Source organism: Haliotis cracherodii, unplaced genomic scaffold (assembly GCF_022045235.1).
Source record: "Haliotis cracherodii isolate W230 unplaced genomic scaffold, xgHalCrac1.p SCAF_15, whole genome shotgun sequence".
NCBI lineage: Eukaryota > Metazoa > Mollusca > Gastropoda > Lepetellida > Haliotidae > Haliotis > Haliotis cracherodii.
This window is the reverse complement of record NW_027266270.1, coordinates 18298807-18315528: the sequence shown is the minus strand read 5'-3', so window position 1 is coordinate 18315528 and position 16722 is coordinate 18298807. Positions and strand designations below refer to the sequence as shown.

Here is a 16722-nt window from a genome sequence, read left to right as displayed (position 1 = left end):
ATTGCATAAGCCAAAAAATGTTGAGACTTTTCATAATTACTTACTGTTTATATCCTGTGGAAGCACATTGTTTTAGCACTTTCTTATTTTCAACATATTGTTGTTTTTGTTTTCAATGTAATGAATGGGGCAAGGGCCTAATAAACATGACAAAAGGGGTATAATATATATTAATTACCATTCAGTAATTTTTATTTAGCACAGAATTAGGCATAGTAATGAAAACTGCATAGATCTTGAAAACATAAACCATTCACCTTTATACGAAATTTAGCATCATACCTACCTACTGTTGGACATCTGTTGCAATAAATCAATTAGGTTTGTGATGACAAGGATGGATAATTAGAAGAGCTGTGAAGTGAGTGAGTGAGTATAGTTTTACACCACTTTTAGCAATATTCCAGCAATATCACGGCGGGGGACACCAGAAATGGGCTTCTCACATTGTACCCATGTCGGGTCTTCGGCGTGACAAGCAGATGCAAGAGCTGTGAAGGAAGTATAAAGGGGTTGTATCCCTATCATGCATTTACAGCATGGCAGCTGCTGCTTTGAAGCATGCAAACAGGGCCCTGATGCACAAATGTGCGACAAGTACTGTACAATTAGAGCTTGGTATAAATCAATGTTCATGTCGACAGTGGCCATGATTGATGGATGAAGAGACAGACAGGCTTAAATGTTCTTGATCATGTTGATGCGCTGTAGGTACAATGAATATTATAGAGCATTCCACAGGACAAAGTATATTTCTTTCTGCGCCCATTCTCTACATTTGTGCGTACACTAAATCGTTTCTTTACTTTACAGGATTCTCATTTAATTCTCACAGGAACCCTTACAATTATAGACTGGGGTCCCTTGAACCTCCACTCTTGAATGTTGACAGTCAAGGTAAAATCCTAAACAAATAAATAGACTTGTCAAAATAATCACAGTCCTCTCATTTATTTTATTATTTTCCGAAAATTAGTTGCAGTTATACTTATTCTGCACAAAAAAACATCAAGAGAGCAGGATGAAATGGTTTGGTGTTGAATACATTGGCATTGGCATTGTTTTACCATGGATACAGACCAGGACGTGTGGTGCCAAATGACTGCCAGACATCACCAATGAAATGCAAAAAGCGCATGTAAAACCATACTAATGTACAACAAGACCAACACCATGCAGGACTAGCTAACATTGCATTGTTTTTAACAGTGTGAACACAGGTCAATTAGTTAGCCTATCTGACTAACAAAAAGTAGGTTGTAGGTTCTTGTCTGGTGGATTCTCACAAAAGCTAGTTACTTGACTCAATGACGTATAATATGGCAAAGATCGTCCCCACAATGCTCAAAAGTTGTGACTTTAAAAGTACTCTGAATAATGAATATGCGGTACTGGGATTCATACTTTGTCAAACACTAATTCACATGAAAATTGAACATGGTTTACTGGCTGATCACATGCAGTTTCAAGTGTCATTTTGCTCTTCTATTTAGATGTTCTAATTGTGCTAATTGTCATGACTTAACACTACGTGTCTCTCCTACCTTCCCTGAAAACAGCCAAACCTACAAACATCAGGATTATCAATGTTATGACATATCAATTTCATTTAGAGGTAATGAAATTATTTTGATCTATACACGTGTTAAAACAAGTTGACTGACTGGATTAGGTCTACTCGTGTCAACCATGTCAACTGACATGATTATAAACCCTGACAAAATGAGAAGAAAGCAGAATGGCAAATGTAAAACATCCTCTTACTCAAGAAAACATACGATTTCTACATCAACGTCATCGCCACAATTATCAAACAGTTCACATTTAGTCCCAATCGTACCTGAGTTACGATGTAAACAACATCACATTCTTTAGCCGGCGGCCATTTGCAAACATTCTGAATAAGTAGAGCTAAGTGCCAAATGATCATACGATATTTATCATCGAAACAACCTGTTAATTTCCTGTTATTTTTGTTTTTAATTATATACCAAAAATATAACCTTAAATGACATAAGTGTTATTTAGTGGTTGCAAATTCGAAAACAACACCATAGCTTAGCATTTTTCTAGACTCTTTTCACTGAAGAGCATAGTGGACTTCCGGTTGTCTTTTGTGCGCTTGATGTTCGTATGTCTGACTAAGAATCAGGTAAATGTCGTTCATGGGCTCATTTTTTCAGGATTTTGTTTTTCACTTTTGGGTGAATGTTATGATTTATTTAAACCAATTCTATTTGCAATTTCGCCAGACATGAACAGAGTCATTGATCAAAACTAAGGCCCGTAACATAGAGATTGGATATAAACTGGAAAGGCATGAGTCCAACTAACAAATAAAGATCATTTCGCCCGGACCACAAATGGGTGTTACTTTTCTCTTCTAAAGATACCGAACCTTAACATAACAAAGATACGATTTTCCCAACAAATGAAGAAACTATAAGGTTAAAATATTAATAGTATGATTTCTTATTATTTCACATCAAACACATCCAAGGGACCTAATAACTGATACATACCAAGCTTACATGAGTAATACAGAGGCTGATCCATGATCATGCTGAGTGTCCACGATAAAAATACCCACAGACAGCATTTTCAAGACAAGTTATTATTGAACCACGGTCATGTTGATGAAACATGATAATCATGATAAAAGTATTGAAATTATGTTTGATAGTCAGAGGGTCCTTGTCATTACCCAAATGTTTGAAAATTATGATCTTTTAGGTGTCCCTCAATTCAAATGCTATAAGCACAAACCTCCAGGACTTCATCACCCCTTAGATTTCTAACTTGGCACAATAACAATACCGTTTCCAAATATTACAGTGATGGCCATGGAGAGATCAGACAGTCTCACAGCAATGAAGTCTTTGACAGCTGACTATGGTGAAGATTCCGATGAGGAAATGCCATCAGCTGTAGACAACATCTCAGATGAAGAAACACAAGAAATTCTAGCTAAACAAGAGCCGCGACCATCTTCCTTACCTAACCTACAAAATGATAATTCCAACTCTAGTGTCCCTGAAAAACCACGCTTGGCGAAACGAAGTAAGTACATGAAGTACATATGTAATGATAGATTTTCTTCCTATCTTTCTTGGAGGTGCGGGTGGCCCAGTTGTCTAACGCATCACAATTTGCTGTGCAGATTTGCATCCCTTTGGCACACGTGAAACCTGTGATTGTGGGTTCAAATTATGTTTCTAGGTTTGTCAGCACCATACCCATGCTCTTGGGTTTTGTTTAGGTGGTAAACCTCTAAAACCTGCATCACTTCAGGCTTTCCTCCCACATAAGCTGACATGCTGTGATAAAACTATGATAACTGGAATACTGTGAAAAATGGCGTTAAACCCAACTCACTCACTATCTTCATGGCTGACTCATGGAACATCAGAGTCAGATCCATCCTGGAATGATAGAATTATCATTACCCATGATAGCAATTGGCTAATGACACCTGTTTTGACAAATGATTTGATTTAAAAATTGTAGATAAAAATGTATACATGGTAAATGTTGACTACGACTTGAGTCCATGTTTAGAGTTTTCACTATTTTCTTCAACAGCCACCAAGCTTGTGTCTTATGGACCAGATGATCAGGAAGATGAAGAAAGTCAATCAGAGGAAGAAATAGAGGAAGAGAGCACAGATCTTTTAGATATACAGGTATGTTCTTATACACGGAAGCCTGTTGAGGGACCTGTGAATATTTGGGTAAGAATAGGTCTTCAGCAACCTTTGCTTGCCGTAAAAGGCGACTATGCTTGTTGTAAGAGGTGACTAGCAGGATCAGGTGCTCAGGCTCACTAACTTGGTTGATGCATGTCATCAAATCCCAATTGCGTGGATCGATGCTCAAAATATTTTTAAATAATTCTGTGGACATGGTGAAGGACAATATAATGATAATGATGATTATACTAATAATCAATTTTTACACTTCTCCATTCTCACACTATGCATTTTTTATTGTTCCTTGTTAATATTTAGAAATGTACTTGAACAAGGTTTCCAGCTTCTAATAAACAAGTCACCAAACATATCCCAACACCACCATGGTTACGCACTCAACAACTGGGTCATGCACATAATCCCATGCATATCAAACTTTCACGACCTGATCACATGTCTATCTGTGCCACTGTCGCTGTCACAATTGGAGCTCAGGATCGATTGACTGCTCTTGGTTTAACAATATCGAACGTGAAAACATGTTCCCCATGTTATACCTGATCTCATGCTGTTACGTCCAACTAGTGTCTTGGGATCGTTTTACCAGTTGTGTGTTTTCCTGCTCACGAGTTATTGTCATTTATGACACAAGGCAGTGTTTTAAATGTGTATTTTATTTCAATGTTTAGCATCAGCCTCCTCGTGCATGTCTCACGGTTGTAGTCTTTCCAGGCTAGGGTATCTGCGCCCACCTTCCAGTCGTGGGATATACGCATAGTCTGAGATAGGATAAGTTTAAAATTTACTGTTGGGTGAGCAGAGGCACATGTCAAACAAAGTCAAACAATATTTGGAACTGGCAGAATGTATTGCAGAGACTAGCAAGCCCATCACTGAATTTCTGTAGATTTTGTTCAAATCGCCACAAAGAGCTGTAAGATTACTGGTGCGATGTCAAACAATAATTACTCAATTACTCATTTATTTTATTTCCCTGATGTCTTTATCATGTTAATGTGAGTCAGTTTGACATGTTGAAGGAGTAATTTTCCCTTTCTTTCAGAAAACTGACATTGAAGAAAAGGTTTTAGACACTCAAGATGCATGTAAGTACTGTTCCATCCATAGAACATGTTACAGTTGTCTGATTGTTATGTGGCAGTGTATACATGGTATAGTGCAAGTTTAGTTCTTATGATTGTTGGTGGCAGCAAACTGGGGCACATGTAAAGTAGAGTGACCTCACTTAGTTGTTTACAGTTGTCAATTCACTTCCAGGACTGACCACCTCATTTGAGACACTTTGCAAGATAACTGTTTCTTGAAGGCTGGATTGCCTATATAAGAGCGGGACGAGGCCGATTTGAGCCCACCAGTCCAGATGGGATACCTATCTGAATGTGCTGACTTTTCTGCCTATTCCAACACTGTTTCCTCGATTCAAGAACGGAACATTTGCCTCACTAAAGATTTCAACTGTCAAAACTCTGTAAAACTGAAAATCTGCCATTGTATGGTATTGTATCTGTATTAGGGCTGGTACGGGTAGCTCAGGTCGGGTGGGTACTGAGTAGGACCCAGGTACCCACAGAACTACCTGGACCCGTGGTTAGTCACGTGACATATTGTTTAATTACAAAAACTCACCATAGCTCAGTGGTTACACTACAAGTCGCTAATGTTCTCATTTTTTTCTGATGATGCACACATTCCCTTTGACTTGTATATGTTTGAGTAAAGATAAGGCTTCAGTCAGCTTCATTGTACGCATGATTTGATCATTTCATAAGAGACCGTATATCTATTTTATGGTCTCTGGTTTCATGCATGTATCTAAGCAGTTTTTGCCAGGGCTACGGTTAAACTATTGCCAAATTGACATTGTGTTCCCAACTCTTGAGACCTACAGTGGGTACCTGGGTAGGGTCGGGTAATAAGGGGTCGGGTACCAGGGTAGTAAATTTGGACTCGCCCCAGCCCTAATCTGTATTGTAAATAGTTGTGTGAGTTGTTTCTCACACTGTGCCATATACTGAGTGGCATATTAAAATCTGTTCCCCCATACATTCCTTAGCTTCGGTTTCTAATCAAGCATTTGTTCTATTGTAAACATTGCCTATTGTCTGGCAGAAGTTAAGCATGAAAGTCAAGGGGTCTTTATCATAACCCTAATGATAAAAGTTGAAATTTTTGGAGGTATCTAGGTTTGAATATGATAGGTACACACCTCTAGGATGCCAGGATCCTTAATTTCAAACGTTTTCTGATTGTAGACATTTCTTATTTTCATGTTGTAAAAGGGGCCATAGGTGTCCCAGTTGTCCAAGATGCCGTTAAAAGATGCCATGATTAACTGTGCAGAGTTGCGTCCCTTGGGCATGCCAGAAACCTATGATCGTGGGTTCAAAACCCATTTTGCTTGTGCTTGTGCTTGTGTGTTTCACCAAAGTGGTAAATGTCCTAGACCTGCAACACTTTTGGCTTTCCTCCCACATTGAGCGGACATGTCATGCTATAATTGGAATACTGTTAGAAATGGTGTTAAACCAAACTTGCTCACTCACTCATATTGTAATGGATTAAAAATGTTCCTTGAGTATCCAGTGATAAGACCTGATTGTGTTCCATGTGGTGTACGGGGGCGCGAGTGGCCCAGTCATCTAAGGCGCTGCGGTTCTCTGTGCAGAGTTGCGTTCCTTTGGGCATGTTGGGCACGCTAGAAACCTATGCTTGTGGGTTCGAATCTCGGTTCGCCCCGATTATGTTTTTAGGTTTGTCAGCACCATACCCGTGCTCGTGGGTTTCACCGAAGTGGTAAATGTCTAAGACCTGCATCACTTCGACCTTTCCTCACACATTAAGCTGACACGCCGTGATATAACTGGAATACTGTTAAAAGCGGCGTTAAACCCAACTCACTCACTCACCCATGGTGTACACAGTGTATGTTACAGGAAGAAAGTATTGAATAAATGACTTACTCATCACTCTCTCTTGCAGCTGCTCTGTCACGGAAAGTCCGGAATCTGTCGGCGGAAGAAATACATATCCCTCCTGAACCTGCAGGACGGTGCTCAAAAGAATTACAAGTTTGTGTGATATTTTCATACTTTGTCCTAGTTATAAGTACTGTAGTTTAGGTAATGTCATACAAAGGGTACACCAGTATATAAAGCATGATTGTCGTTTGAGCTGCATTTACAGAGGATCTGTTGGCTACAATGTGTGCCCTGGCTGATTTTGAGACAGATCTTCACTGACTAGAATACAGTTCAAGGTTCTTGTATTGGTTTTTGATGCAAGACAAATACTAGCACCAGTCTTTCTTCAAGGAACTTTTGCTGGAGCATCTCCTTTGCTATGGAACATTCTACGACTCAATTTCAGAAGAAATCAAGAACCGACCACATTCCAATCACGACTTGATTCACTTGTTTAATGAATGATATACAGTCAAGTCCCGTTAATTCGTCATGATTGGTTGAATAAGATTATTGTTGATTAACAAGTATGTCGGATAAACAAAATTATGTAGTATCAACATTCTTGATAAAAAATTGGACAACTACATGAAAGATAACGATAATTAATATAAAAAAATTAAAAATAAAATATTCAGTTTATGTTATATTGTTAGCAGAATATGTTTTCTAATCATGCAACCTCTAAACTTTCACACAGGGCTTTCCAAGCTACTGTTACGGACTGTATGACTGATTCAAAATACTTCTGAAAGCATAGTCTTGAATGGAAGTCACCAGTTTGGACTAGTGCCACCTGCTAGTTATTTTATCAGTCAGTCAAAGTTTGGCGAAATCTCATTCTGATATGACCTGTAATAGGATGTCCTCAGCTTTAGTGAGAACTTGTGTCTGATTTTAGTGAAATTGAGGTAATGTAAACATGGGATTAATCCTATTTTGTTTATTTAAGGCACTAATTGTTTATTGTTAAGCGTGTTTATCTTGGCAGCCATCGTAATATGTAGCTACTAGCCAACTCATCTCACATCAAAACACAGGGCTGTGTACTCGTGGGCAGTGACCATGGAGTATGCTGATATTTATTGTATAATCAGTGATTTCGGAAATTTGTTGCAAATTAGGGGAGTTTGAGAGGGAGAGTGTCAAATTAATGATTAAATCAGTTCCCATTATAAGTGTCAGAAAAAGAAGATTTTCGGATTAACAAGTGTCGGATTACCAAGACTTGAGAGTATGGAAACTCTCTCTTGTTATGTTTGTGTCATGCAGTCTCAAACATCACTTTTGGGACGTTAATTTTATGGGGATTTTTGCACTTTACTAATGTTTAGTTATTTATTTTTATTCCCTGATTGTGTGTATCACTCTTATGCACTCATCCACTGGTTTACCTGACACTTGATTTTTACATGCCGCTGTGATATAGCTGGAATATTGCTGACAAACAACATTCACGCTCTCACTGCAGATTTCTAAATGTTGTTTCACAGGACATGTTATCCACAGCTCACAGTTTCTATTCTTTTACTATGCCAAACTACCATATTAAATACTGAAAAACATGTCATTTTCAGGAGAAGATTGCTCGAAATTATGAACGCATGATGAAGAGCGGCTACAGCCACAATGTGATGATTCAAAAAAGAAAAGATTTTAGAAATCCCAGGTGAATGTCTTAACTGAATTGTTTGTGTTTTTTGGGCGTACAGAATTTTGGCCCAAAAAGTCGGGTTGGTAGGTTACAAATAAATAAATAAAAACATTCCAATTCTGAATATTTTATTTTGTGAAATTTAAATTTTTTGGAGTTGGTGGATTCGTAAACAACTTTTAAAAATGTCTGACATAACAAAATGGATGGCCATCCCAATCTGCAAGCTATAATTACAATTTACAAGTTATAAGTATGGCCCTGGTTGAAATTCTCGAAATTGAGTCTGTGTCATGATGAAACACAACTACTGCAGGATTGAGTTAGATTATAATGCATGGGTTCCAGACAAGTAACATTTTGTTTAGTAAGCCTAATTCAAATCTGCCTGTACTGTAGTTTCATGTGCACATATACTACTCAAAAAAAGTTAAGGATCACCTGATTCTTTCATATTACAATAGTTAATCTCTCATGCCATGACAGATTAACATTACCAATATGAAAGAATCGGGTGATCCTTAACTTCTTTTGAGTAGTATACTTTGACCTTGCACTTATTTTAAATGTATGATAAAGTGATGTCACTGGTGTCACTGGTGTAATGATAAACGAATGATTACATTTGTATCCTGTCCACCTACCTGCCATGTATGATATTCCTGCTTCACTTGAATCACCCCAGTCAACAGTTATTACATTTTCTAATTGTATTTGTTAAGGTGCACTGTGACAGTGTTGATGGTGAGTCCATTGAACTATGAAACAAAGACTGATGCATACTTTTTTGTTTCAGCATATATGAAAAGTTAATAGAGTTTCTGCACATAGATGAGAAAGGAACAAACTTTCCTCCAGTAAGTTGTCTTCATTTTAATCATGTGTTCACCTCTCTTTAACAGGGCTAGCATGGCTGGACACTGCCACAAGTCTGTCAGTAATGAATCTCATTAAAATCCGATCTTAGTTCTCGCTATCACTAAACAAAGATCTGAGGACATCCCATTACGGGTCACGTCAGAACGGCCTTTCATCCGACCAATCAAAGCGGTGCTTACCAGATCATGAAAATGACAGTCGGAATGTGTTTTCTAATCATGCAACCTCGAAAACGTGAACACGAGGTATTCTGAACGACAGTTACGGCCTTGACTCATTCTTTCAAAATTATCATCTATCTCTCGCTTCCGTGGGATAAACATTTGAACGGAGGAGGCATTGCACAGTATGTGGGAAGCACTGCCATACAATCTCAACCACATATAAGACTTTCCGGAACGTTTGTTTGTTCAGTTTCCAAAATTTTAATCGAGAACTGTGTCAATATATTTTTAAGCGTAGTCTGAAATGGAAGTCGCCAGGTGGAAACAAGTGCCGTAAAGCTTGAGAAAGCTGCTTTCTAATTGGCTGATGTCGACTTCTTGTTAGTCATTTCCGTGGTTGGTCAAAGTTCGCGAAAGGTCTTTCTGACGTGACCTGTAATGGGATGTCCTCAGATCTTTGTTTTTCGGCAGCGAGAACATAAATCTGATTTTAATGAGATTGGTCAGTTATAAACTAGTGAAACTTTTGACGGACTAGTATCTCCCAGAGTCTAGTTACTTTTCATAATCTGGGTTAGATTTTCGGCAACCCTTGCTTGTCATAAGAGGCGACCAATGAAATTGGGTGTTCAGGCTTGCATTGTATCTCAGTTGTGTTGGTCGGTGCTCATGATGTCAATCAGTGCTACCCGTTAGATAAGGTGGTCAAACATCACTGAGGATTCACCTGACACAACCTTCCATGGAGGTATTGTCAGGACTGTGCAGAGAGGTCTCATATTTGTGTGAGGGACATGATAGATCTGATTTTAATGTGGTTGCCTCAGATTGGTAGGTTTGTAGATGATGCTAGTTGTCAGGAATGCTGTGTATAAAACATGAATTGAAATGAGTTTTTTTGTTTTTCAGGATATTTTTAATCCTCAGATGTGGACTAAAGAATCTTTTTATGATGAATTGGGTAAGTCTTTTCTTTTTCTGGTTCGTCAAATAAATATCAACATGATATGACAAAAAGGGAAAATATGGAACAATGTGGTTGATATACCATGATCTCAATTGATGTAATGGTTGATACACATCGCAATGTGAGGCTGAAGTGTAGGATGATTGGCTTGTTTTAGAAAATATCCAGTCAGCATCAGTGTGGTGTGAGTGAGTAGAAATTTTGTTGACCAGTGACTTTTTGAAGCTAAGTTCCTTCACTGCTCCCACAGGTTACGACTGAAATGCTGTTAGAAGCAGTTTTTGAAAATAAGTGCCTGCCTGTAGGCTCGTGGCAGGTAGGTCTTGAATTATGGTCAGCAGTGAATTTACGTGTCGATTTATTTGTCACAAAAAGACACATTTTTTTTAGTGATAGCCTGAAGAGTTTATTCAGGGCCTCCAGGTCCTAAAGTCTGTGGGTCCTGATGGCAGACTGGCAAGTGCTTGCACTTAAGACACTGGTTGAAATTGGTGTTAAACCCACCTCACTCTCTCCCTCATGCTGAGTGAAACGATACAGCAAGATCATGATGCGATACATATCACGTTACAAAGGTCATGATAAGATAGGTAGCGCGTTATGCATGTTTAGTATTATTTGCATCAAATCGTGTGGAAATGTCTTGACCATGTTGACTATAAATATTTCAGAGCAGGTTCAAAAGGAAAAGCTAGCTATAGACACATGTTCATTGCGTCTATTTTTATTAGTGAACTTAATTCCAACACATTTTGCAATTTTTTACTGACAAAAACACCCGGGGTCATTAAACGAGCAGTAATGTATTTTAGAAAGTGTATCATCTTGTATCAAAACTGAAAAAAATATATTGTGTATTGTATCAGTGCATGAAAACTCACGATTTCACCTCTAACTCATACCACTGACAAAAACACTCGGGGTCACTAAACGAGCACTAATGTACTTTAGAAAGTGTACCGTCTTGTATCGAAAGTGAAAAAAATATATTGAGTATCGTAACAGCGCATGAAAACTGACGATGCACCGATGTATCGTTTCACCTCTAGCTCATACACTCTCCCACATGTTATACCGCCTGACTCCTTCTACTGCAGATAAGACCCAGAAGAAGGAGATGGAGAAGCGTGAGAAGGAGCGGAAGGACAGAACCAAGGTACCGGTACTGATGATTTCCATTTCCATCTTTCACTAAGGGACGGACCAGGGTCCTGTTCCATAAAGCGATCTTAGCGCTAAGACTGTTGTAAGTCTAGGCTTAAGTATGTGACTCTTGCTTGACAATTGTATGACGATCTATCCCGAAACAGCACTATTCAGTATCATAAAGCAGTTGTTATCCATACATTGTGTCATCTTTCTCATCCATCAGCCTCAAAGAAATGCCTATCAACATTATATATATTATATTATACAAGTTACAATACCCATAGCACAAAGATGGCTTTGTGAAACAGGACCCTGGGATATGCATTGAAAAGAAATTAATTTTTTTTATAATTTCTCATTATATCAAATTAACTGTCAAGGAGTGACAGAATGTTTTTGGTGTTGAAATGTATATTACAAGGCTATCATGTGATAAATTTAGAAGTATTATGGCTCGTTTCAGATGTAGTTCTCATCATCTAAGAATTGAATCAGGTAGACATAATAAGGAACCTAGAGAAGAAAGAGTTTGTACTGTTTGTAAACATGATTATATCGAAGATGAGTATCACTTTATTTTAATTTGTGATTGTTATCAAGTTTTGAGGTCAGAATATATATACTATAATATATTATTATGAGTTCCCGACAAGACATAAGTACAATATTTTAATGTCATCCACCAACCCATTAACTGTTAAGAAACTAGCCATGTATATTCTAAAAGCTATGAATCTTAGGCAAAGTCTGTTGGGATCTCCAACTCCCATCACCACACTGTAACCATTGTATCATGGGCCTATGGCCTACAATACATCTGAATAAAGTGTGTATATAGACAGAATATTTTCCTGAATTCACAAAACATTGAACTCACCTGGCAATTTTCTGTAATGATTACTGGAACTGTTCATTTTTCTGAACATGTTAGGGGCGGTCGGTTAGCCTAGTGGTTAAAGCGTTCGCTCGTCACGCCGAAGACCCGGGTTCGATTCCCGACATGGGTACAATGTGTGAAGCCCATTTCTGGTGTCCCCAGCTGTGATATTGCTGAAATATGGCTAAAAGCGGCGTAAAACCACACTCACTCACTCTGAACATGTTCAAGGCTCAGTTCTATTGTTTTATCATTCTAAGCCCAAAGCAGGTAACATGCTCTGTCCTGCGCTGTGTGCCATCCCATAAATAAAAACAATCAAAATACACTGTTTAACATGGGGTAGAGGGTAAGCATGTGTAGAGTTCCTGGGCCGGAATAGTTACTAAATACTCTGTGATTGCTGGTAGAGCGTACAGAGGATCAGGTTGTTACAGTGTGTGACATGGTGATTGTGTATCATGTCCATTCAGACTGGATTGTTGTCATGGCAGACTAAAGGAATGGAGGTATACATGTGTGGCTGAGTTTGTGAGGTATCACAAGAGCATGGATGGTTATCAAAAACTGATTGGCCTGACCCACACCCAGAACATCAACCATGCTGACTGCTCCACTTTAATACACAGGCTGATCCAGAAGTGGGGGTGTGGGTGTGGGTGTGGGTGTGGGTGGGTTGGTTTGGATTGGATTGGGGTGCACATGTTTTTCGATTCAGATATCTGACTTGTTAACTGCGCCCTAGGTCAAGTGGCCCCCCTTTCAAAATCCTGAATCCATCGCTGCTAATATTTTCAGGCTCAGTGATTTTGTGGTTGGTTTGGTTGGTTTGTTGTTTAACGCCGCACTCAGCAATATTCCAACTATATGACGGCGGTCTGTAAATAATCAAGTCTGGACCAGACAATTCAGTGATTAATATCATGAGCATCGATCCACGCATTTGGGATCGATGACATGTATCAACCAAGTCAGCAAGCCTGACCACCCGATCCCGTTAGTCGCCTTTTACGACAAGCATAGTCGCCTTTTACGGCAAGCATGGGTTGCTGAAGATCTATTCTACCCCGGAATCTGTGGAATATTGCTGACTGAGGCATTAAAGATTCTCATTGGACCTAGGTGACTAATGATTCTTAAATCATTGTAAATGCCGCTCCATATTTTGGTATTATTGTCAAGAAAGTGTGACAAGTACAGAGTGCTCATAATGCTGTACAGTGCAAGTCTCATGGGTCCATACAACTTTGCACATTTGGATAGATCCTACCACCGTTAATGCAAATATTGTACTCAGAACATCGAAAGTGGCGTGTGAATAAGGTTTATGAGCACTATTGTCCTGTCTTTATAGACAGTGCAACAGCGTTATGTTTATGTTTTCACACCTTTTTTTTTCTCGGCCATCATATTGTACATCACATTGGCAACTCAATGATGTGAGAAATATCTGGTATTTTTCATGATACTTGCACATTAACGATTTGTTTCTGTCTTTACCATTGCCATTTCAGATCGATTTCATTGTTGGTTCGAAAAAGGTTTCTTCCTCCAGCGACGGTTCAGCACCTGGTAGGTTTAACTGGAAATTACAATGAAACTGCAATAATGATTGTGTATTTGTATATTTAATCAACACAAATGTGATATGACCCAAGCACAAACTGACAAGACAATATCATCAGCATGTTGACATGCTGACATTGTTGGAGTTCTGTTCAAAGAAGTGTTAAAGTCCTCTCCTCACTCACTCACTCACTCACTCACTCACTCACCTGTATTGTTCGTAGGCAACTATGTCTCTTTTGGTTTAATCTCCAACTGCATCATAAGAAAGATGTTAAAAGGCTAGTTATCCTGCCTGGCGCTCGGCATTAAGGAGCTAAAACAAGGACTGGTCAGATTGGAGTTGGAGTTGTGTATTCATGTTAATCTGTGGCATGGTATCTCATGCAGGCTTACAATAAAACCAGCATTTGTCTGTGTTAGTACAAGACAGATGTACAGACAGACACAGATACGCACGTCGCTATATAAGTGCAATAATCTTTATCATAACATCAAACTCCATTTCACCTCATATTTAATTTAATCAGTTTGCATCTTTCTGTAACAAGAGCTAGTGGTTTCAAACCAAATCCTGTTGTTTGTTATTTGTTGTTTTCTTCAGATGAAAAGAAAAGGAAAACCAAGTGGGACAGTCAGCCTCAGGTGTCCGCAGTCCGGTCGTCGAACATGCCCAACCCATCTGTCGTAACCTTGACAACTTCAGCAACAGGGACTAAGACAACAGTTATATCAGCCGTCGGTAGCATTACAAAAAAGTCAAGTCAAAAATGACAGTAGTTCATTTCATGAAACTGTATACATCGCATAACCTCGTTAGCTCACCTGATTCAGGACATGACCAGTTAGCTCACCTGGCCTTGATGGTTAGGTCAGATGAAATCACCTGTTATTTGACAGCAATGTCTGTTATTCATATTCATACAAGAGCTGAAGTTTCATGAAACTTGAAAATACAACTCCTGCATTTATCTCGTAGATTCATTTACTGTGCTATAATATCTAAAGCAATATCATTGTTTCAGCCTCAGTGTGTGAGATACAACTGGGAATATCAAACTTTAAAAAAACTCAAGAGGATATCAAACTGTGTCACATGCTTCGATGCAGATTTGTATAGAACAGTATTGTGAAGAGAGTAATGTATGTACATCATACGGGTTAACGTAATACTGAGATCCAAGTTTAGTACCCATGCTTCTGTTACCCTAAGCCAACTCAATCCAGTTCCCAGTTTTGTATAGATTAAAGAGTGACATTTTGGGTGATATTTGCCAAAAGCAATAATGCTAGTACATCAGTTCTGACTCGCAGCTGAAAGGTTCTGGTAACCATGGAAACAAACTATAGCATCACAATCAGAACATTAAGCAAAATACTTTCAAGCGTAGGTTGCCATGATACCTATAAATGTATCAAGAGCATTCTCTTGGTTTAATTTCCTAGCAAGGTCATGTTGGGTTGATCTAGAAACTTCAGGGAGCAGTGTACTTTACAAGGTGTACTTTATTGGATTTCAATCAGGAGGATCAAACTCATGCTGAAAATCTAATTCGCCAACACTTTACCTCAGGACCACAGGTGCTGTCACAAATAATAAATGCTCGTTCATCAGCACCTGATTGTTTACCTTGCCGTACATGTGCAGTAGCAATTTTCTCCACTAAACTCAAAACTAGATAAAAATCGTACAGAGTTTCCTCACAACTAGCCCTAAGTATCATTAAGAGGTGCCTAATCCTCTGGATAGTATTGGGATGTTTGCTGTGTAACCGAAAGAGGCAGACAAGATCTGTGAAATGAGAACCACAGATGGCAGCCTTAGTCAATTTGTGCTATAAGATGTCGATAAGCTGCGTCCAGTAAACTGCATTGTTACCATGGTAACCAAACTTTGATTTCTTTTCAACCCCTTCTCTCCATCCCTAACAAAAAGTAATTGTGGGTTCAAAGTCCTGATTTAGTGCTGTTTATGATCTGTAGTTTGTCTGTGCTTGTGAGTTGAAGCAGAGTCATCATCTACATCCTGCATCAATGACAGCTTTCCTCCCATATTTAGCTGACACATGCTTATAGAACTGTAAGTAACACTGGTCAAAACAATGTTAAACCCAACTGCCACCCCCCCCCCCCCCCCCCCCCCCCATCATCAGTGATAGAGTCTCATGTCTCATCCCCCCCCCCCCCCCTCCCCATCATCAGTGATAGAGTCTCATGTCTCATCCTTTGAACATTGTGAGTTTCTATTTCAACATAAGTGTTTTCATTTGGGTACAAATATAGATGTTGCACACAGGTAGCCAGAGCTGTGCAGAGTTACATCCCTTAGTTGTGTAAGAATCCCCTGATAATTCTTGCCCGTCCATTTTCTGTGAACAGTTAGGTTAATGCAGTTGCTTGTAAGCAAAAGGCTCAAGTCTGGTTCCCAACAATTCCACTCACTTTTCTTGGATAACTCAAGTCCGGTTCCCAACAATTCCACTCACTTTTCTTGGATAACTCAAGTCCGGTTCCCAACAATTCCACTCACTTTTCTTGGATAACTCAAGTCCGGTTCCCAACAATTCCACTCACTTTTCTAGGATAACTAAGTCCGGTTCCCAACAATTCCACTCACTTTTCTAGGATAACTCAAGTCCGGTTCCCAACAATTCCACTCACTTTTCTAGGATAACTCAAGTCCTGTTCCAACAATTCCACTCACTTTTCTAGGATAACTCAAGTCCGGTTCCCAACAATTCCACTCACTTTTCTAGGATAACTCAAGTCCGGTTCCCAACAATTCCACTCACTTTT

The 16722-nt window shown here is 39.0% G+C and overlaps 1 protein-coding gene across 4 annotated transcripts; it reads left to right on the top strand.

The window, feature by feature from the left end:
- Positions 1–2090: 2090 nt before the first annotated feature.
- Positions 2091–16051, top strand: LOC139461887 (SAP30-binding protein-like). 4 transcript variants are annotated; one of them, XM_071243374.1, is made up of 11 exons: positions 2091–2152; positions 2836–3060; positions 3583–3683; positions 4753–4795; positions 6690–6778; positions 8248–8339; positions 9121–9181; positions 10277–10328; positions 11432–11490; positions 13875–13932; positions 14534–16051. In XM_071243374.1, the coding sequence occupies exons 2-11, from the start codon at positions 2838–2840 to the stop codon at positions 14698–14700; spliced, it is 945 nt and encodes a 314-aa protein (XP_071099475.1). In that variant the 5' UTR covers positions 2091–2152; positions 2836–2837; the 3' UTR covers positions 14701–16051. The 4 variants fall into 4 exon arrangements, with proteins under 4 accessions (XP_071099475.1, XP_071099474.1, XP_071099472.1 ...); XM_071243373.1 differs by having other exon boundaries at positions 14531–16051; XM_071243371.1 differs by having other exon boundaries at positions 11432–11496.
- Positions 16052–16722: the final 671 nt, after the last annotated feature.